At 39.5% G+C, this 23,803-nt stretch overlaps 1 protein-coding gene across 5 annotated transcripts in view; it reads left to right on the forward strand.

The window, feature by feature from the left end:
• UMAD1 (UBAP1-MVB12-associated (UMA) domain containing 1) overlaps window positions 1-22,322 on the forward strand; it is a 254,823-nt gene extending 232,501 nt beyond the window's left edge. For all 5 annotated transcript variants that reach the window (XM_033193447.1, XM_033193448.1, XM_033193450.1 and 2 more), the window contains one exon: window positions 20,379-22,322. In XM_033193447.1, the coding sequence (XP_033049338.1) occupies window positions 20,379-20,636 (258 nt within the window). In that variant the 3' untranslated portion in view covers window positions 20,637-22,322. The remainder of the gene's footprint in view (window positions 1-20,378) is intronic.
• Window positions 22,323-23,803: the final 1,481 nt, after the last annotated feature.

Raw genomic sequence — 23,803 nt, forward strand, 5'->3', positions numbered from 1 at the left:
TACTACCTAGATTTTCTTCTAGGGTTCTTATGGTATTAGGTCTAACATTTAAGTCTCTAATCCATCTTGAATTAATTTTCGTATAAGGGGTAAGGAAAGGATCCAGTTTCAGCTTTCTACTTATGGCTAGCCAATTTTCCCAGCACCATTTATTAAATAGGGAATCCTTTCCCCATTTCTTGTTTCTCTCAGGTTTGTCAAAGATCAGATGGCTGTAGATGTGTGGTATTATTTCTGAGGACTCTGTTCTGTTCCATTGGTCTATATCTCTGTTGTGGTACCAGTACCATGCTGTTTTGGTTACTGTAGCCTTGTAGTATAGTTTGAAGTCAGGTAGCGTGACGCCTCCAGCTTTGTCCTTTTGACTTAGGATTGTCTTGGCAATGCGGGCTCTTTTTTGGTTCCATATGAACTTTAAAGCAGTTTTTTCCAATTCTGTGAAGAAAGTCATTGTAGCTTGATGGGGATGGCATTGAATCTATAAATCACCTTGGGCAGTATGGCCATTTTCACGATATTGATTCTTCCTATCCATGAGCATGGTACGTTCTTCCATTTGTTTGTGTCCTCTTTGATTTCACTGAGCAGTGGTTTGTAGTTCTCCTTGAAGAGGTCCTTTACATCCCTTGTAAGCTGGATTCCTAGGTATTTTATTCTCTTTGAAGCAATTGTGAATGGAAGTTCATTCCTGATTTGGCTCTCTGCTTGTCTGTTACTGGTGTATAAGAATGCTTGTGATTTTTGCACATTAATTTTGTATCCTGAGACTTTGCTGAAGTTGCTTATCAGCTTAAGGAGATTTTGGGCTGAGACGATGGGGTTTTCTAAATATACAATCATGTCATCTGCAAACAGGGACAATTTGACTTCTTCTTTTCCTAACTGGATACCCTTGATTTCTTTCTCTTGCCTGATTGCCCTAGCCAGAACTTCCAACACTATGTTGAATAGGAGTGGTGAGAGAGGGCATCCCTGTCTTGTGCCAGTTTTCAAAGGGAATTTTTCCAGTTTTTGCCCATTCAGTATGATATTAGCTGTGGGTTTGTCATAAATAGCTCTTATTATTTTGAGGTACGTTCCATCAATACCAAATTTATTGAGCGTTTTTAGCATAAAGGGCTGTTGAATTTTGTCAAAAGCCTTTTCTGCATCTATTGAGATAATTATGTGGTTCTTGTCTTTGGTTCTGTTTATATGCTGGATTACGTTTATTGATTTGCGAATGTTGAACCAGCCTTGCATCCCAGGGATGAAGCCCACTTGATCATGGTGGATAAGCTTTTTGATGTGCTGCTGAATCCGGTTTGCCAGTATTTTATTGAGGATTTTTGCATCGATGTTCATCAGGGATATTGGTCTAAAATTCTCTTTTTTTGTTGTGTCTCTGCCAGGCTTTGGTATCAGGATGATGTTGGCCTCATAAAAAGAGTTAGGGAGGATTCCCTCTTTTTCTATTGATTGAAATAGTTTCAGAAGGAATGGTACCAGCTCCTCCTTGTACCTCTGGTAGAATTCAGCTGTGAATCCATCTGGTCCTGGACTTTTTTTGGTGGGTAGGCTATTAATTGTTGCCTCAATTTCAGAGCCTGCTATTGGTCTATTCAGGGATTCAACTTCTTCCTGGTTTAGTCTTGGGAGAGTGTAAGTGTCCAGGAAATTATCCATTTCTTCTAGATTTTCTAGTTGATTTGCGTAGAGGCATTTATAGTATTCTCTGATGGTTGTTTGTATTTCTGTGGGGTCGGTGGTGATATCCCCTTTATCATTTTTTATTGCGTCTATTTGATTCTTCTCTCTTTTCTTCTTTATTAGTCTAGCTAGCGGTCTGTCAATTTTGTTGATCTTTTCAAAAAACCAACTCCTGGATTCATTGATTTTTTGGAGGGTTTTTTGTGTCTCTATCTCCTTCAGTTCTGCTCTGATCTTAGTTATTTCTTGCCTTCTGCTAGCTTTTGAATGTGTTTGCTCTTGCCTCTCTAGTTCTGTTAATTGTGATGTTAGAGTGTCAATTTTAGATCTCTCCTGCTTTCTCTTGTGGGCATTTAGTGCTATAAATTTCCCTCTACACACTGCTTTAAATGTGTCCCAGAGATTCTGGTATGTTGTATCTTTGTTCTCATTGGTTTCAAAGAACATCTTTATTTCTGCTTTCATTTCGTTATGTACCCAGTAGTCATTCAGGAGCAGGTTGTTCAGTTTCCATGTAGTTGAGCGGTTTGGATTGAGTTTCTTAGTCCTGAGTTCTAGTTTGATTGCACTGTGGTCTGAGAGACAGTTTGTTATAATTTCTGTTCTTGTACATTTGCTGAGGAGTGCTTTACTTCCAATTATGTGGTCAATTTTGGAATAAGTGCGATGTGGTGCTGAGAAGAATGTATATTCTGTTGATTTGGGGTGGAGAGTTCTATAGATATCTATTAGGTCCGCTTGGTGCAGAGATGAGTTCAATTCCTGGATATCCTTGTTAACTTTCTGTCTGGTTGATCTGTCTAATGTTGACAGTGGAGTGTTGAAGTCTCCCATTATTATTGTATGGGAGTCTAAGTCTCTTTGTAGGTCTCTAAGGACTTGCTTTATGAATCTGGGTGCTCCTGTATTGGGTGCATATATATTTAGGAGAGTTAGCTCTTCCTGTTGAATTGATCCCTTTACCATTATGTAATGGCCTTCTTTGTCTCTTTTGATCTTTGATGGTTTAAAGTCTGTTTTATCAGAGACTAGGATTGCAACCCCTGCTTTTTTTTGTTCTCCATTTGCTTGGTAGATCTTCCTCCATCCCTTTATTTTGAGCCTATGTATGTCTCTGCATGTGAGATGGGTCTCCTGAATACAGCAGACTGATGGGTCTTGACTCTTTATCCAGTTTGCCAGTCTGTGTCTTTTAATTGGAGCATTTAGTCCATTTACATTTAAGGTTATATTGTTATGTGTGAACTTGATCCTGTCATTATGATATTAACTGGTTATTTTGCTCGTTAGTTGATGCAGTTTCTTCCTAGCCTCGATGGTCTTTACATTTTGGCATGTTTTTGCAATGGCTGGTACCGCTTGTTCCTTTCCATGTTTAGGGCTTCCTTCAGGGTCTTTGTAAGGCAGGCCTGGTGGTGACAAAATCTCTAAGCATTTGCTTATCTGTAAAGGATTTTATTTCTCCTTCACTGATGAAGCTTAGTTTGGCTGGATATGAAATTCTCGGTTGAAAATTCTTTTCTTTAAGAATGTTGAATATTGGCCCCCACTCTCTTCTGGCTTGTAGAGTTTCTGCCAGAGGTCTGCTGTTATTCTGATGGGCTTCCCTTTGTGGTAACCCGACCTTTCTCTCTGGCTGCCCTAAGATTTTTTCCTTCATTTCAACTTTGGTGAATCTGGCAATTATGTGTCTTGGAGTTGCTCTTCTGGAGGAGTATCTTTGTGGCGTTCTCTGTATTTCCTGAATTTGAATGTTGGCCTGCCCTACTAGGTTGGGAAGTTCTCCTGGATGATATCCTGAAGAGTGTTTTCCAACTTGGTTCCATTTTCCCCCTCACTTTCAGGCACCCCAATCAGACGTAGATTTGGTCTTTTTACATAATCCCATACTTCTTGCAGGCTTTGTTCATTTCTTTTTCTTCTTTTTTCTTTTGGTTTCTCTTCTCGCTTCATTTCATTCATTTGATCCTCAATCGCTGATACTCTTTCTTCCAGTTGATCGAGTCGGTTACCGAAGCTTGTGCATTTGTCACGTATTTCTCGTGTCATGGTTTTCATCTCTGTCATTTCGTTTATGATCTTCTCTGCATTAATTAGTCTAGCTGTCAATTCTTCCACTTTTTTTTCAAGATTTTTAGTTTCTTTGCGCTGGGTACGTAATTCCTCCTTTAGCTCTGAGAGGTTTGATGGACTGAAGCCTTCTTCTCTCATCTCGTCAAAGTCATTCTCTGACCAGCTTTGATCCGTTGCTGGCGATGGGCTGCGCTCCTTTGCAGGGGGAGATGCGCTCTTATTTTTTGAATTTCCAGCTTTTCTGCCCTGCTTCTTCCCCATCTTTGTGGTTTTATCTGTCTCTGGACTTTGATGATGGTGACGTACTGATGGGGGTTTGGTATAGGTGTCCTTCCTGTTTGATAGTTTTCCGTCTGACAGTCAGAAGGACTGTCTGTTGGTCTGTTAGAGATTGCTTGAGGTCCACTCCAGACCCTGTTTGCCTGGGTATCAGCAGCAGAGGTTGCCGAAGACAGAATATTGCTGAACAGCGAGTGTACCTGTCTGATTCTTTCTTTGGAAGTTTCCTCTCAGGGGTGATGCCACCCTGTGAGGTGTGGGGTATCAGACTGCCCCTAGTGGGGGATGTCTCCCAGCTAGGCTACTCAGGGGTCAGGGACCCACCTGAGCAGGCAGTCTGTCCGTTCTCAGATCTCAACCTCCGCGTTAGGAGATCCACGGCTCTCCCAAAGCTGTCAGACAGAGTCGTTCGGGTCTGCAGCGGCCGCTCTTTCCCCTAATGGACTGCAGCTGTGCGCTGTCCGCAGAGGTAGAGTCTACAGAGACAGGCAGGCTTCCTTGAGCTGCTGTGAGCTCCACCCAGTTCGAGCTTCCCAGCGGCTTTGTTTACCTACTTAAGCCTCAGCAATGGCGGGCGCCCCTCCCCCAGCCTCGCTGCTGCCTTGCGGATAGATCGCCGCAGACGGCTGTGTTAGCAGTGAGGGAGGCTCCGTGGGCGTGGGACCCTCCCGGCCAGGTGTGGGATATATTCTCCTGGTGTGCCTGTTTCCTTAAAGCGCAGTATTGGGGTGGGAGTTACCCGATTTTCCAGGTGTTGTGTGTCTCAGTTCCCCTGGCTAGGAAAAGGGATTTCCTTCCCCCTTGCGCTTCCAGGTGAGGCGATGCCTCGCCCTGCTTCAGCTCACGCTGGTCAGGCTGCAGCAGCTGCCCCGCACCGATTGTCCGGCACTCCCTAGAGAGATGACCCCAGTACCTCAGTTGAAAATGCAGAAATCACCGGTCTTCTGTGTCGCTCGCGCTGGGAGTTGGAGACTGGAGCTGTTCCTATTCGGCCATCTTGCTCCGCCTCCGCTTCATTTTCTTTCTTATTGTATATGTAGATGAGTGAAGTACTTTATTGTTTCACTGAAATGAGTATTAGTTTCACTGAAATGAGTATTATTCATTTCAGTGTAATTAATATTCAGTATGCTAAGGAGATGGGCAAGATCATTTCTCATTGTTTTCCTTTTAAATTATCTAGAAAAAAATATGATCTTGTTGCATTACATTCTGAAGAAGTTGAATACATACTTACAATAAATAAGGCTATATAAATGGGAAGTTAAGTATTAATAGAATCCAGTGTGACTAACAAGGGATATCAAGTTCTTCAGACCTGTGGGATACATAATAAGCTTGAAGAATTTGTGCACAGAAGCCTTAACTGTTTTGCAACCTTGGTTGTGATTAGATGCTGTAGTTTTCTAAGCTACTACGTGTTGTAGCCAGCTTGGTAGATTTAACCTAGTAATAAGATGCTTAGTTGAACTGTTAGTTTAAACTCGGTTTCTATAGTGGCACAGTCTTTATTTTTGAACCTTCACTTTCCAATCCAGATGACACTTGTCCATAAAGAAATTGCTAAACTTGAGACCTAAAAACAAAATAATTCCAGACCAGTAACATTTAAAATTATTTCCCTTGATTGTAGTCTTTACTGGAAGGCTTTAACCAATTCAGTTTGCTTAGACTCATAAAGAAAATTACGATAATGTCTAGGTAAACTTCAGTAGAACATTTTTTGTGAAATTATACTATAGTACATGAAATTGAAATATTGCTGATTTAATGTAAAAAACAAAAAAAGAAATCAGCTTGGCCAAGTTGGATTATATTGTTAGAGATTGCTTATGTAGGTTACATCGACATTGTTACGATCTGGACACAGGGGATACATACTTGTTTTATAATCTATATGTGACTGCCATTGACTTGAAGTATGGGACACGGAGCATTGGATTTTAAGTCAGAAGACCCAAAGTGTAAGTCTGTGCCCATTAGTGGTGGTGTGATGGTCACTAACCTCTGAGTCTCAGAAGATGAGAATGAAATAATAGCTTCCCTATCAAATTTAGTGAGTTGTGAGGTTCAAATTCAATACATGTGAAACTACTTTGAAAACCGTATGAAGCACCATACAAATGTTATTTGTTATTTCTCCAAGTTTCTGATGAGAAATTTTCTGATCTCTTAGATCTAACTGAATTATGAAACTTTGATAAAATTGTACGAATATGTTGTTTCGTATAGTACTATAGGTCATGCAAGTTTTTTAAACTCTTAGTTTGTTATATTTTAAATTTATAGATCATTTAACATTTGCTTTACTTTGGTTTTTGTTTTGTGTTTTGCTTTGTTTTGGTGTGGTTAATATGCCTTTTTTATCTAAATGGAGTTGCTTTGAGCAGTAGAAGTTGGTGGGGGTCTTAAGTCCTAATAAAGGGCACTCTTGTTCCTTCTTATATCCAGAGCCAATGGAGAAATAAGACCAAAGAGCCACCAGACAGAGAAACAAGATACATACAGCTGTGGGTAGATAGTGTAATAGCTAAGGTGGACTTGTGCACTCCTACTGTTCCATGTCTACATCTGTGGGGAAGTTTAAGGCACCACAACAGACTCTCCCTTTGGTCACTTTTTTCCACAGTCCAGGTAGAGAGATACGGAGAAAGAGACTCTCCCTGGGCCTTAGGATATTGGGGTTTAGCGTAGCCTACCTAGAAATATAGACTTGTGTCTGTCATCCACTGTGATAATAAGAAATACATATTTGGTTTTTGTCTCTAGTTCCTGACACTGAGCTTCTAGAACCCTTTGAATTTCCTAAGTGATAGGGGTAAGAGGAGCATCTTTTGTTATCCATAACAAGTTCCTTTCAATCATGCCCAAATTTATACAGTAAACCCTCCATTGACATTCCCGATAGGTTCTTGGAAGCTACAACTTTAAGCAAAATGACATATAACAAAACCAGTTTTACCATAGATTAATTGATAGAAATAAGAGTTAAGTTGCTATGGTATATTTGTGGTCACAAAAAATCACCAAACTTCTAAATAAAGATCTAACCACTTCTAATAGTAAACATTGAAATAAGTGTGAGCTCTACATTTAAGAAATATTAATAAAGACAAGTAAGAACATTACTCACCCAGTTATTTGAGTTTGGAGTTGCCGGAACATATCCCAGCAGCTCAGGGTGTGAGGGGGTACCCAGAGCTGAACAGGGCACCATCCCATCACAGGGCACACTCATACACACCCACACTCAAGCAGGTGGGGACAACGCAGACCCGCCAGTTCTCCGAACATGCACAGCTTTGCGATGTGCGAGGAAACCAGAGTACCTGAAGAAAACCCACCTAGACGTGAAGAGAACATGAAAACTCCACACACATAGTGGCCCTTTGAATAATTGATTTTTTTTCTCATCCATGTTGTAACATTGAACAAAACAATGTTATCTGAGGACGTACTGTACTAATGAGATGGCTCTTGGTGGTTTCTAGATCGCATCAGAATGAAGGACCATTTGCAAGAGGAACCAACCATGTAATTAGAGGGTTGGAACCATCAGACCCACTCCTTAACTTCTGGGAAGGAAGAAGAGCTAGAGATTGAGTTAATCACCAGTGGCCAATGATTTTTATGCCTATGTAATAAAACCTCTTTAAGAACCCCTAAATAGTAGGTTCCAAGAGTTTCTGGATTGGTGAACACATTGAGGTTCTAGAAGGGCGAGGTCCCTGGAAAGGGTGTGGGAGCCCCATACTCCTTCCCCTGATCTTGCCCTATGCATCTCTTCTGTTTGTTCATGAGGGTATCCTCTGTAATAAACCAATAATGTGAAGAAAATTGTTTTTCTGGGTTTTGTAAGCTGCTCTAGCAAATTATCAAACCGGAGGAGGGAGTTGTGGGAATGCCTGACTTTATAGCTTGTCAGTCAAAAGTACTTGTGACCTGAGTTTGTGATTGGCATCTTAAATGGGCGCAGCCTTGTGAGACTGAGCCCTGAACCTGTGGGGTTTGGGTTACCTCCAGGAAGTTAGCGTTGGAATTGAATTGAATCGTGGAACACTCAGTTGTTACTCGGAGAGTTGGAGAATTGGTTGGTATGAAGAAAAAGCCCACACATTTAGTGTCATAAGTGGTGTGACTAAACAATATAGATCCTACTAGGTAACTCAGCGTACCTCCTTGGGGAGGAATAAGGGGTGGAGCAGAAGGCCAGAGTTCCTTACAGAAAAAAATCTCTGTTTATGGAAACCAGAGAAGTAGATATGAGGCTTTTCCCTCTAACGGAGGTGAACAGCAATTAAATAAATGGAATTCACCTGCCTATCCCCTTGCCTACCCTCCTTTGCAGCTCTCATCTCTGAGGCTCTCCTTCCTTTCCAGTGCCTACCTAGTCCTGCCACCCTGTCGCTGTTCCTGTCTACTGTCCCCAAGCATAGGCTACATCGCAGCCCCTCCAGACCATACCATGTAGCTGGAGAGAAACACTGGTTCCTGGGAGAGAAGAGCTGCATAAGGCAGGTTGGTTAAGGGGACTTTGGAGTAGATGAGGCTAGCTCAGTGAGAAGACAGGTCTGTAGGAAAAATCTTTCCCCAACGGTTTCATCTACATTGTAGCAGGATCCCATTAAACTTCCTTTAGGAGATATGTTTGTGAAACTGTTCATTTGCAAGTCAAGGAACAGTCTGTCTCATGCTTGAGGAAATGGATGTAGCTGGAGTCGCAGACCAGTGTATCTCTGCATTTAATACCATCCATAGTTTATCATGTTGGTGATAATGGGCAAAATGGGTTTGGTAAAATCTTAGAAAAACAAAGAAACAAATGCAGGAATTGAGGCTCCACATCCTAATTCCTAGCTTATTCAGAAGAAATTTGAATATAAAATTTATGAAGAAATTTAGATTATTCAGTCATTCAGTAAATATGTATTGTTTATCTGTTATGAGCTCCACGTTGTGCTGGCTAGGAAGGAAATGGAAATGAAAGCTATAGCCCCTGGCTTTGGACAGCCCATAGGTTTGTGGGAGTGACAGGGAATTCTAGTCGAGTGTGATATGTGCTTTGAGAGAAGTATGCACAAGCTGTTATGGGAACACAGGGATGGTTACTTGGCCCAGGTTTGGGGAGTTCGTTGGGGAAGTCTTTCTTAAAGAGGCTTGTGTGCACCTGGAAGGGCAAACTGAAATAGGCAAGATGAAGGGAGTAGAAGAGAGGATGTCTTAACTTAGATTAAAGTTAATTAAATGAGCCAAGGTTCAGAACTAAAGAGAAAGCGTGTGTACACACACATGCATGAATCTACATACATATCTACTTTTGAGGGGAGAGGAAAGCAGTAGGCACCATGAGAAGGTCTGGATAATAGCAGATAGCTTGGTATGGATGCAGAGTTTAGGAATAACAGTACAAGAAATTGGAGGGGTAAGCAAGGCCAGGTCATGCTTGTGTGTCATGACATGGAGTTTGGTCTTTTTTCAAAGGCATTGAGGAATGTTAAGGAAGAGAATGTGTTTTACATGCTACAAGTGATAGGGAGAATGTAGTGTAGGGTAGTAAGGCTGTGTACATGGGAAACTCTTGCAGCATTCAAGGAAGAAGATCTTAGTATCCTGAATGAAGAGAATGACATGAACCTGAAGAGAAATGGATGAATTGGGGGAGATATTGAAAGCAGAAAAGTCAATAGGACTCAGTGATTTATTGCATGAAGGAAGTGAGAGGGAGGGAAATGTCAAAGATAACGCAGGTTTCTGTGTTGGGCAACTATGTAGGTTCTCTTCACTGATACAGAAAATACTGGAAGATTGGAAGAGCATTAAGTTTGAGGTAGGTTAAGGTCAGGAAGGGACTAAGCTAAGAGCCAGGTTTAAAACATGTTGAGTGTAAGATGTCCTGTGGAATATCCAAAAGGAAATGTGTAATAGGAGTTGAACATATGGATCAGGAACTCTAGAGAGAAATCCGAGTTTGAGATTAGTATATATGCATGTGTGTGCATGTGCCTGCACACACATGCGCATGAATCTACATACATATTACTTTTGGGGGGGTAGAAGAGTGGAACAGTAGGCATGATCCATATCAGATAAGCTCATCCAAAGAAGTGTGTTGATATTAGGAAGAGTAAAGGAACAGAAATGAAACCCTAAAGAACACCATCTCTTGAGAAATAGACAAAAAGAATAACCAGCTAGACATGCAGAAAACAAAACTAACAAGTGTACCGAAGCCAAGAAATAAAAATTCAGAGAGAGTCAATAGCAGTAAGTGCTACAAAGTGGTCGTTTCAGATTAGCACTTCCAAACATTTTCTGAATTTAGTGAGAGAGTGATTATTAGTAACCTTTGTGAAAGCACACTCAGTAGAGAGGCCCAGGCAGGAGGCAGGTTGCCGTGGGGGAGGGAGGAATGGCAGACAGTGTGTGCCAACAATGGTCTCAGCCTGGCTGTGAAAAAAGCATGGAAAGATAGTATGGGAGTTAGGTAGGTGATATTCCAGTAGGTAACATAGAGTTGAGTCGAATTTTAAAAAATGGTTAATTGCTTCTAGGAAAGATTAGCAATTAAGAGACACCTCCTAACTGATGAAGCCATGTCCTTGAAGAGTTTGCCTTGGGTAGATCTGCAGCCCTGGAAGCTCTGGGGAAGAGGTTGGGTACAAATGCAGATACATTTTCTTTGGGTGGGGCAGATAGAGGAGATCCTCACTTGGTGGTTCCTGTTTTATCTGTGAAATAGGAGGCTGACCCACCTGCCAACAGGAAGGAGGAAGGTAGTGATATAGAACTAGAAGCGAGAAGAGAAAGGTGAAATGTGTGCTGTGAATCACGAGGGCGGGGAAGGCCTACTGGGAAAATATGAATGCCTGGACAGCTTACGGGTTAGAGTTTATGAATTTCTGTAAACCAACTTTAATACAGTTTTTAAAAAATCACTGAAACAGCCTTTTGTGTTTTCAAAACCAGTATTAAATAGGATCCTGCATTTAAGGCACTATTTCTTGCCTGGTTCCTTTCCTGAAATGCTTCTGTTTCCTCTTTCCACCACACCCCCACTCTAGTTGGCTAGTACAGAAGATTTTTCCAGCTTCAGACAAACCACTTTTCCAAGAATACATGGAACAGATTACAGAAGCAAGTAACAGCCTGCTTACTTCCCCTTCTGCACTTGTATATACATTCAGCTGGAGTTCCGAAAAGAGGAAGTCAGGAGAACATTTTTTTTTTCTTTTTAAAAGAAAGATTGGAGAACAAGGGAGCACAAGCAGGTGGAAATATTGAAGGAAAGTGTAAGAAGAGAAAATGGAACAAATACTGAAAAAAAAAAAAAAAACATGAGCCAGAAGCTAAACCGAAATGATGTCAGAGTCTAGGAAAGGAGCAGAGAAAAGATCTGCCTTCTAACCTAGCCTCTTAGTTTGCTACTGAAATACAGCATTCTTGAACTGGAGCCCTCACTTCTAGGGGAAACTAACACCCAGGCCACATGGAGATAGAAATCTGTGAATTCAGCTTCTCCCACCTAATTTCTGTATCAGTGACAACATGTCCTGGGTTTGTATTTATTTCTTTGACCTAACCCTTCAATTTTAATATCAAGTCTGAGTGCCTAGAGTATCTGAGAAAGAAGGGGACCAGATCCAGTGCCATTCAAAAACATTTAATGAGCACTTTGTATGTATAGGTGCTGTTCTGGGTACTGAGAACTTGGAGAAAAATAGGAAACAATCCTTGCCATTGCAATGTGATTTCTCCCAAGTGAAAGGAGGCTATTGCTTAGGAATTACAGAGGTGCAAGACCCCAACTCTCAGGCTTTTAATAGCTAGACAGACATTTATTAGTGACCAGCTTCTTATAAAAAATAGAAAGCTTGAGTACTGCCTTAACTGCCATAGCTTATATCACCTTCTCTTAACCTCTGTCCCCTGATGCTTCTAACTCAGATTTGCCCCTCCACCTCACCCCACAGTCAAGAAGCTGATGTAATGCAAGCAGATACCAGCTGAAGCCAGAATAGAATGGATAGTTATCTGGGGAGATAAAGTGACAGTGTTGCTTGTTCAGGCTATTGTTCAAAGAAGCATGTCTTTTATTTATAGACATTAGAATGTAAAGGCATAGACAACCAGAGCTTGATATTACCTCTTTTTTCTGTAACTTGTTTCCTAGAAATATGCTTGATATAGCTACCTTCTTTGCATGTAAATTGAATGTGTTAGAAGAGTGTTTTATACCTGGGTTCACGTTCTTTTAATAGATTCTATTGCTGTTTTAGTTAAGGCTGGTTTCTAAATTTTAATGCATCAATATTTTGCTTTTATAGCATACTATATTATCTCTACTTATCTGAGGCATAGGTTGCAGAAAAAAGCAGGAGGTTTTAAAAGAAGCCAAATATAGATGACTTTCATATTAATAAAATATTCATAATTTAGTTGGACATAGCTAAGTAGATGAGGTCTCCAATTGTTAGTGTGTCTGCAAAGTTGGCGCCTCCTAATAGACTTCATGGTGGTTACTGGAATTTTGTGCCAGGAAAAATGTAGTTGTCTGTTCTTAAACCTGAATTTCCTTGCTTTCAAACACCCGAGAGCGAGGTTCACAAGGATGCCACTAACCTTCTGTTGCTCTGGGGAAGTGACTTCATTTTTCCAACCCTTTGCTGAAAAGTGTTATATGCCTTGTATTCTTGGAGTGTGTTTTTTCCTAAGCTCTGAGGAGATTTTTAAGATTGAACCTCATGAATTTTTACACCCCTCTGCAAGAAAGGGAGGAAGAGTGGCTGTAAACCTCTTTGACTTATTTGAAATAAAGATAGTAGAATGTAAGGAATGAAAATAAATTGTGCCAGGGAATTTTTTAACAGGTTAACTGATGAACAAGAAATAGTTTTTATACAAACCTATGAAAACAGCCAATAACAGTAAGCTTTATTTGTTGTAATGATATAAATAAGAATATTAATTTTCTTTGTAAGATTAAACAAACTGACATGGTATGCTCATATGTAAACTAAGTAAGGGCAACCACTAATTTGAAAAAGAAGTATTAAAGCTAGGTTTATGAAGAAACTATACTCAGAAACCTTACGATAGCAGCATTTCTGTGAACAGGATTCATCACAAAAATAACAACTATGCTTTATGAACTTAGTGTTTGAATTAATTTTCTAAAATTTGGCTATTAACCAAAAGGTTAATTGAGTCTTTTCTTCTTGCTCTATTGTGGTTAACATACTAATTCTTCCCATTAAAGACCCATTTTATTATGCAAATGAAAAAAATCACAAGACTTTGTGTCTAAGTGAGAGCTGCTTTTTTGCAGGGGAACTCATGCACCTGTTTAAACCCCCAGCCCCCACCACTGCTTCCATTGGCTGCCAGACTTAGTGATCAGGTTTATAGGCTGTGGGGTCCTTCAGTTTTGACTCACATTTTCTTTGTGACTTACTCTTGTTTTGGCTTATATTTCTCTCCTTCCAGCTCTCAGCATGCCAACAGCAGCTGCATCATGGCACTCACCCTGCTGCCAAGAGGGCAGACAGCCTCCTTGGAGACTGTAATGCTGCACTATAGCCAACAGTTAAGAGATAGATGCTGGAGTAATACTTACAGCACAGCTGAAATTCACATCATTCTAGGAGGCATTTGGTGGAACACTTTGCCCATCGTATTTTTAAACTAATTTTTAAAAACTTAATTATGAAAAATTTTCAAGATTATCCTAAGGTGGAAAGAATACTATAGTGCATTTCCACTTGCCTTCATGTCTGTTTCAATAATTTTCAACTCACAGATAATTTTGTTTCACTGTCCATGGTGTTTTTCCCATGGTCTTATCCAGACTCCTGGTAGATTCATTTTCAAGGATAAATATATCTTAAATTAGAGTTGCTTTTCCATCCTTCTTCAGCCTGTCTGTAAGATCTGTCACCTTAATGATTTTCTCAATCCTTTCTCTTTAAGGTACAAAATATTAGCATTTTTTTCCTAAATTAAGCCAAGATATGCTACTTTAGTAACTGTCGTATTTTCTGATACTGTACCCTAAAATTTTTGAAGCACTGTTCACTCAGTCAATCATTCTATCCAAAGCATGTCTGAAATGTGCAGGATCTTGGAATATAGAGCTTTAATGGTCATTGGGTTTGATTATCAGTTTCACCACTAACAAGCTGTGTAACCTGGGACAACTTCCTTACCCTCTCTGTGCCTCAGTTTCCTCTTTAATACAGGACTAATAGGATCACACACCCTTACAAGGCTGTTGTAAGACTTAAATGAGCAAATACACTTATTTGCTTAGATACAGCCTGACACAAAGTGTTCCGTATATGCCAGTTGCTGTCTTGTCATCATTGTCATCCTAGTTGTCTTCATCATCTTCATCTTTTGTCCCTCTTCACTCATTTTACATAATGGTGGACTGAGACTCAAATGGGTAAAACAGCTCCCTTCAGGTCAGATGGCAGTTTTATGAGGATAACTTGAATAAGAAACCATGTCCCAATTTTTTTACTGTACTAGATATAGTTTGATACCTTCTTGTACTCAAGGAATTACATTCTCACAAATAATGATTTGCCAAAAAAAAGGATTAATAAAAATATGAACAAGGGAATATATATTGCTGCTGGAGAGTTAAGCCTTAGGAGCTGTGTGTTTCCAGAGGAGGAGAGAGACCCTCAGCTGCTGGGGCACCCTTGCCACACTCAGTCTCCCACCACATCAAGAATCTTCCCTCCTCAGTTCCACACAGACCTCCAAAAGAGGAGGGGGCCTTCATGTCCCATCAGTAAAGTCTGCTCTACTCAGCCATAAAAAAAAAAAAAAGAAGAAGAAGTTGTGTGTTTAGAAAGCAAAATCCTACAGGTAATGTACAGGCATACCTCGAAGATATTTCGGGTTCGGTTCTACACCACTGCAATAAAGTGAAAATTGCATTAAAGCGAGCCACATGAATTTTTTTGTTTCCTACTACATACAAAAGTTATGCTTACACTATACTGTCATCTATTAAGTGTACAATAGCAGTATGTCTAAACAAATGTACATGTCTTAATTAAAAGTATATTGAGCTATCTCAGGGAAGTCTGAGGAGAGGCAGATAGAGGAATGGCCAACTAGTTGGTGGAACAATCAGAACACACACAACATATATCAGTTAATTTTGTCATCTTACATGGGCATGGTTCGTGGCACTGCAAAACAAATACAATAATAGCATCAAAGATCACTGATCATGCCTTACCAAAGCAGAGAGAATAATGAAATAATTTGAAATATTGTGGGAATGATAATAATGTGTCATAGACACACAAAGTGAGCACATGCTGCTGGATAAATGACTCCAGTAGACTTACTTGATGCAGGTTTGCCACAAACCTTCAATTTGTAAAAAATGGAGTATCTATGAAGCACCATAAAGCAAAGCGCAATAAAAGAATGTATGCGTATACCTCCGCTTTAGTGGAGAAGGTGGAATGTCAGGAATGCTTTTGTTTAAGAAAGGAGATGATTTGGCTGATGAAACTCTAGAACATTCTATACATAACAAAAAAGAAAAGAAAGCTTGAGTGGTATGAGACCACCAGATCTAGGGAACATTTACACATGAGATTAAGAGAGAAAGCAAGAAATAAAAGGAGAGGGAAAGGTATTATTTGAACTACCAGTGAGTGTCAAAAGAGATGACTGGATTCTAAACTTCATCTAAACGCAAATGGGATCCAGCATTTCTAAAATGTTATTCACTTACTTTAACATGTGCCGAGCACTGTTCCGCTTACTTATAAGTATAACTTCATTTAATCCTTGCATTTAACAATCCTATGAAATAGTTAACTATTATCAATTTCATAATACAGCTAAAGAAACTGAGGCATGGAGAAGTTAAATAATTTGCCCAAGGCCATTTGCTTATTAATAAACAAGAGACCTGGGATTTATACCAAGCAGCATGGTTCTGGAATCTGTGCTCCTAACCACTTTGTTCTCCTGCTCACAGGTGATCAAAACCCCGGTGCAGATGAAATCTTAAGGTTTTATGGTGCACCCAAATGTTGCTTCCCTTTCAGTTTTTCTGTATAAACCAGTGTACAGGGAAGCCCTTTAAAGAGAGTAGAATGGTGGTGTCATTACTCATACCTGCGCTCTTGGCTGACTCGAGGATAATTAGCAGTGTGAGTCCCAGTTAGGTTTCAGGAGACAGAATCTGCCCACTGCAGACATACATCTTTATAACAAGCTTTATCATAACAAGAGTATGATTACATTTGTTAGCTGCAGTCCTAAAACAGTACTCTGGTGTTATTTTCACATGAAATTATCACTCTTATAGGCATGTGCTTTTTAACTTTACTAATTCGAGGTCATTCACTAAAAAATATTTCTTGACGGCCCCTGTTTTAGGTATTGGAGATGCTTTGTGATGAGTTCCTTCTCTATAAATTCTCTATGGATTTTTCCTTTCTTGTGAGCTGCTTCTTATTAGCTTATAAACTGTCATTATTTCTCCCAACTTGGAAAGAAAAACAAAAATCAAAAGAAACTTTTCTTGACTACACATCCCTTTTTAACTACTGGCCCATATATGTTTCCCCATTTACATCATGGCACCTAGAAAATACTGTCCATTCTAATTTTCTCTCCACTTTCTCCACCAGATCTCGTCCAGCTCCAGATTCAAATTATATCCCCCTGCCTACTAACAGCTCCACCTAATGTCTGCTAGGCACTGAAACGTCCAAAACTGAGCTCTTGATCTTCCCACCCATTCCTGCTCCCTGGTACTCTTTCCCATCCCTATAAAGGGTGATTCCATCTGTCTCATTGCTCAGGCCAAGAACTTTGGCTTTATCCTTAACTATGCTTTTGTTCTCATACCCCTACCATCCATTACATCAGCAAATCGTGTTCGTTTTACCCCTAAAGTCTATCCAAAATCCAACCATTTTATCTCACCTTTGCTATCCCTGCTCTAATCCACTTCGTAAGTAATCTCTCATTCCCAGCTATCTTCCCACTTCCTTCCCTGGCCACGCTACCTCTACTATCTGCTGTCATCCCAGCAACCAGGATGATTCTTTTAAAACATCGGTCAGAATATATCACCTCTCCAACAACATGTTCTTCAAGATTTTTTTTAATCTAACATGAAACAATTTGGATGAATCTCATCCACATAACGTTGAGTAAAAGAAGCCAGAACCAAGAGTTCGTACTGTATGATTGCATTCATTTAAAATACAAAACTAGGCCGGGCACGGTGGCTCACATCTGTAATCCCAGCACTTTGGGAGGCTGAGGCAGGTGGATCACCTGAGGTCAAGAGTTCGAGACCAGCCTGGCCAACATGGTGAAACCCTGTCTGTACTAAAAATACAAAAATTAGCTGGATGTGGTGGTGGGCACCTGTAATCCCAGCTACTCGGGAGGCTGACATAGGAGAATCACTTGAACCCAGGAGGTGGAGGTTGCAATGACCGAGATTGTGCCATTGCACTCCAGCCTGGGTGACAAGAGCAAAACTCCATCTCATAATAATAAATAAATTAATTAATTAATTGAAATACAAAACCAGGTAAAACGAATTCTGTGTTGTTAGAAATAAGGATCATGATTGACGGGATGGGAGTTGATTGTGACTGCAAGAGAACATCAGGAGGGTTTCTGGGGGCTGGTCTTTTATATTTCTTGATCTGGGTGCTGGTTGCTCATGTGTATTCAGTTTGTAAAAATATCGCAAGTTATACGCTTAGGAGGTAACCTTTTCTGTGTATATTTTATACTTTAATAAAAAAATCATTCTTTTTTTTTTTTTTTTTTTTTGAGATGGAGTTTCGCTCTTCTTGCCCAGGCTGGAATGCAATGGCACAGTCTCGGCTCACTACAACCTCCGCCTCCCGGGTTCAAGTGATTCTCCTGCCTCAGCCTCCCAAGTAGCTGAGATTACAGGCATACGCCACCACGCCTGGCTAATTTTGTATTTTTAGTAGAGATGGGGTTTCTCCATGTTGGTCAGGCTGGTCTCAAACTCCCGACCTCAGGTGATCTGCCCACCTTAACCTCCCAAAGTGCTGAGATTATAGGCAATGAGCCACCGTACCCGGCCCAGAAAATTATTCTTCTCATTTAGACTTAGAGTCAAATAATTTGTCAGCATTTATAACCATTAGCATTTATAACCAAAGACACAACATACCAGAATCTCTGGGACACAGCTAAAGCAGTGTTTAGAGAGAAATTTATAGCACTTAAATGCCCACAGGAGAAAGTAGGAAAGATCTAAAATCGACACCCTAACATAACGATTAAAAGAACTAGAGAAGCAAGAGCAAACAAATTCAAAAGCTAGCAGAAGGCAAGAAATAACTAAGATCAGAGCAGAAGCGAAGGACATAGAGACACGAAAAACCCTTCAAACAATCAATGAATCCAGGAGCTGGTTTTTTGAAAGATTAACAAAATAGATAGACTGCTAGTCAGACTAGTAAAGAAGAAAAGAGAGAAGAATCAAATAGACACCATAAAAAATGATAAAGAGGAGATCACCACTGATCCCACAGAAATACAAACTACCATCAGAGAATACTATACACAACTCTATGCAAATAAACTAGAAAATCTAGAAGAAATTGATAAATTCCTGGACACATACACCCTCCCAAGACTAAACCAGGAAGAAGCTGAATCCCTGAATAGACCAATAACAAGTTGTGAAATTGCGGCAGTAATTAATAGCCTACCAACCAAAAAAAAAAAAGAAACCCAATAAATCTTTACTGAGCAGTAGGCACTGATCTAGACATGTGGGATACAGCAGTGAACATGAGCTACAAAAGCTCCTTGGCTGGGTGCAGTGGGTCATGCCTGTAATCCCAGCATTTTGGGAGACTGAGGCAGGCAGATCGCTTGAGCCCAGGAGTTCAATACCAGCCTGGGCAATGTAGTGAAATCCTGTCTGTACAAAAAAATACAAAAATTAGCCAAGCATGGTGGCGTGCTTCTATAGTCCCAGCTAGCTACTTGAGAGGCCGAGACGGGGAGGGTGCAGTGAGCCAGGATCACGCACTGCACCCTAGCCTTGGTGACAGAGCAAGACTCCGTCTGAAAAAAGTAACAAACAAACAAACAAAAACTACGTAAAAGTAAGTTTTATATAAGTGAGCAAAGGCCTCATTGAGATGGCATCTGGACTAACACTTGGAAGGAGATAAGGGAAGTAGCCCTGTGTATGTCTGGGAGAAGAGTGTCCTGGACAGAGGGAATGGAAAGCAAAGGCCCTGAGGCAGAAGCAGGCTCGGTGTGCACAAGCAAGCCCTTGCACTAGCAAGGAGACAGTGGGACTGAAGAGGAGTAGGCCAGGGCACACGAGCTGGAGATGAGGTCAGAGGCACCCCTGGAGTCAGATCGTGAAGGAGCTAGTAGGCCTCTGTAAAGACTTGGGAATTTTATTCTGCCTGAGATTGAGGGTTGAGGGGGAGTCATTGTTTTGCCCAGGCTAGTTTGAGTTAGGTTTCAGGTGCTCGTAGTGGCAGGCCATTCATCTTCATTGCTGTAAATACATTTCAATTTATTATCCATTCTTCTATTGATTGATATTTAGGTGATTTGCAAGAGATATTAATTGTAAGGAAACTGAACAAGATATATCCTTTTTTAAAAAATTAGATAACTTTTGTGACATAACAGGTTAGTTCCAATGACAGTCAGGCAATCAATCAATACTCATGGTATACATTAGAGATAAATTATGAGTACATGTATATTAGTGTCAAACAGTAAAGTGTGCAAGGTTGAAAATACAAAGATATGCCAGGTAGATTGCTTGCCTTCAAAGACCCTATAGTCTAGTTGGAGATAAGATATATATACATATGGAACAGCAATTAGCAAGGACACATATAGGCAACACCAAATAACGTCTTAGGCAATTTGCTCCATAAGCATTCTGAAATGGGCAAGGTCACTTTGGACTCCAGTGATACAAGATTTATAGGGCAGCTGAGAATTTAGCAGAGCCTAAAAACGTACATAGGATTTGGAAAAGCGGAGACAGACTTTGCAGACATTGTCTGAGCAAGGGAAATAACAAGAAGGCTAGTTTGTGTTTAAGGGCTCTGTGGGTGGTCAGTCTGAGTTAAAGTTTAGGATTCACTTTAAAGCCTAACGGAAATTTGGATAAATGTAATTCTAAAGTAAAGAGCTGCATTCAAATCTGGGAATATTGATATAGTCCACATTTCTCAATCATTTTGATGTATTAATGCCACATTTACTGTTACTAAACCTCAAAGTTCACAAGGCCTAAATGTTTTAAATATATGTATTTTTAGACCAACAAAGAAAATTCATCCAGTGTGACTGTATCAGACCCTGAGACGGAAAATAAGGCAGGCCAGACTCTGGAGAACAGCTCATTAATGGCCGAGCTCCTGAGCGATGTACCCTTCACCCTGGCCCCGCATGTGCTGGCAGTGCAGGGCACCATCACTGACCTTCCTGACCACTTACTCTCCTATGATGTCAGCGAAAACTTATCACGGTTTTGGTATGATTTCACTCTTGAAAATTCAGTGCTCTGTGATTCATAATCTTTATGTCTATTTGCACCTTAACAGCTTTAAAATATGTTCACCTATTTTATTTGACCTGTTTGATGTTCTTTGCGGTTTCACTGTTTAAGGCCCTCAGCAAAGTAAGGATCATAAAGCAAAGAAAATGGCATTATGTTAATTACTCTATTTTTAAGAAAAATGTACATTTGTGTACAAATTGAACTTAAGTTCTACTTCCTTTCTCCCATATAATAAACATAAAAATTAGGCTATGAAGGTTTTATGAAAGGAGTCAATTCCTTCAGATGGTCTCTCAAAATATAACACCTCAAATTTATCTTAGAAGAACTGTGAAAAAGAATTGTGGCATTTTTTAGTTACCACAGCTCCGAAGTCTGAGCTAGAAGTGGGTGTGAAGTCTCCTCTCTGGTTTGTAGGAAGTTGAATTAGTGTTATTCCTGAATTTTTTTCTTCCACAGTGTTTATGAATGAATTCAGAAAAAAAGTTACCAGTTAGCTTAATTTCTTCAGACGCATTGATGTGGAAGTTTAAAACTTGTCCTAAACAACAGTGCTAGTTTGCTGATACGAGAATGCAAGACCTGCTCTGCGTGCTGTTTCTGGAGTGGCCCATTTCCGTTTTCTGAAACCCATGGCAGCCCTTTCCATTGTGAATAATTTTTATGTTCCCACCTTTGTTCTCTGCCTTTTTGCTACTTCAGTGTGCTCTCTGACCAGCTTTCCAAAGAACTTTCCCTGCTTCTGCCTCGGTTGGCATTTGCTCTCCTTACCACATATGTTCCCAGTTTCTGAAGAGATCCACATTTCCTTTCAACCTCTCTGCCTCCTCAAGAAAAACATCCCATGATGATACATATTATTGCTGATAACACGCTTATTTAGAAATTTGTTGGCCACAATACAGATGGAAATGTTTTACTCCTGGAAAAACTAAAATCAACTCATTTCCAATTAGAGTATAGGCAAAACACCTACATATGACTTTTAGTTCTTGAATATCCATTGTTCACTTTAATGAAAACAGAACTGCCATTGGTCAATAAACTGTAAAGGGAAGAGGCAAATTGTGATAGAGAATTTTCTATGCCATGGGAAATTGAAATCACATTTATTTTGATGACCAGCAATATGATTTATTAACTCTGTGCCAAGTTTTAAGTATATTTTTTCACGAAGAGTACCATAGTGAAACTAAACACTGTGCATAAAGGTACATGAATTATTCCAGTTTTAAAGTATTATTATGCGTGTTTGTTTTAATAAATGTGGCATGGTTTTAATACAAATGCTATGTTATTTAAAAGTTACAGGAACATTTCTATTGACAAAAATATGCTTCCTTTACTTATGTTACCATATGATGTTAATGATTAAATTAGATCTTTACATAGTTTTTATAAAGCATCAGTCTAGGAAATATGACTTATTGCTGATGCAAATGTGAACATTTTGTAGTAGTTTTGTAAGAGCACATCCTTTTCAAATATCTATGTTAATGTACCCTTAAACTAAATGCAAGCACATAGTCAGTTTATCTAGTTTATGTGTGAAATTTTGTCTAAAATACCTAAACATTTCATCTATATTTATGTCTACCATGTTATCAATGTTTATAAATACCTTCATGTGTCTATAAAAATGTTATATTTAAATAAATGTGAATTAAAATAAAATTTTTGATTATTTTCAGATCCAGAAAAATGGGTTTTTTTGAATCATTTTTATCTGAATGCAAGTTGTTAATTCTTTAGGAGCCAAAAAGTTTAAGTATATAGTTTGTATAGTGCTAGGAAAAATATGCAATTTCCTCTTGCATGTAAGTTTTAAGGAATAACTTTGAAAATGGTAAGATCAGTAGTCCTGGCTTAATAGGACTGGAGGGATTTGAGAGAGACGACATGAGCATTTCTAGATTGATCCCATCATCACAACATTTAGTAAGGGCCAATGTCAATGATCTTCTTTTTTAAACAAAAATATTGTGAAAATGACCATTTAATTTTTTATTTGGTATATAAATTAATGTTTCTATGAAACATTAGAAATCAATAAAGCTAACCTCATTTTACCTAAGAGAAAATTGAAGCCTAGAAAGACTAAATGACTTAAATCACTTAGTGATAAATAAATGCCTACCTTAATAGTGTTAGTAATTATAATATATGATAACAAAGCCTTGTGATATGGTGGGAAAAAGTTTAGGCAATTGAGGCAGCCAGGCAGAGTTGGTAATGGCTCCCTCCCTCATAAGCTGTGGACCTTTCAATCAGTCCCCTAACTTCTGGTGCCCTCAGTTCTCTCAGTTGTTAAACACTAATTGTTCATAACTTGCAGCATTATGCTAAGTTATAGTTGGTGTATGTCAAATGCCTGGCAGCCTAAAGCCTAGCGCATCATCAGTATTCTGGGAAACGGATTGTTATAATTCTCGTTATTGACCATACACACACAATACTATAATGAAATGCAAAATATATATTAATTGAACTTCTTGAAGAGTAACATAAAAAAACAGCTACCTACATTAACTGTAGATCTCCCTCCTTCCCAGTATTTTGTTCCATATTAAATACCTTACTATGAGAAATATTCCTAAAATGTTAGTTGACTGTTCTGCCTTAGCTAAGAATTCCATAGTGAACATTGTGTTCTTTTTCTCATTATTAAAGTCTTTTTCCTAATATATGTTATTATTGCAAAGTACTATAGGCATACAATGTGCAGGTGATTTTACTGAATCTTATTTATTTGTTTATTTGTGATGGAGTTTTACTCTTGTCACCCAGGCTGGAATGCAATAGCATGACATAGGCTCACTGCAGCCTCCTCCTCCTGGGTTCAAGCAATTCTCCTGCCTCAGCCTCCCAAGTAGCTGTGATTATAGTTGCCTGCCACCATGCCTAATTTTTTTTTTTTTTTTTTAGTAGATGTGGGGCTTCACCATGTTTACCAGGCTGGTCTCGAACTCCTGACCTCAGATGATCCACCCGCCTAGGCCTCCCAAAGTGCTGGGATTACAGGCATGAGCCACTGTGCCCAGCCTTGAATCTTATTTTTAGCCCTAAAATACGTTCAAGACTTGCATGTATTTTTTTTCCCAAGCTTTCTTTAAAGACATTTGCATTCTTTCCTAAAAACAGAATGAGAGAGGCTATTCTGACCATGTATTACCCTGGCTAATT

The sequence above is a fragment of the Trachypithecus francoisi genome, unplaced genomic scaffold, assembly GCF_009764315.1.
Source record: "Trachypithecus francoisi isolate TF-2019V2 unplaced genomic scaffold, Tfra_2.0 Lachesis_group4, whole genome shotgun sequence".
Taxonomy (NCBI): Eukaryota; Metazoa; Chordata; class Mammalia; order Primates; family Cercopithecidae; genus Trachypithecus; species Trachypithecus francoisi.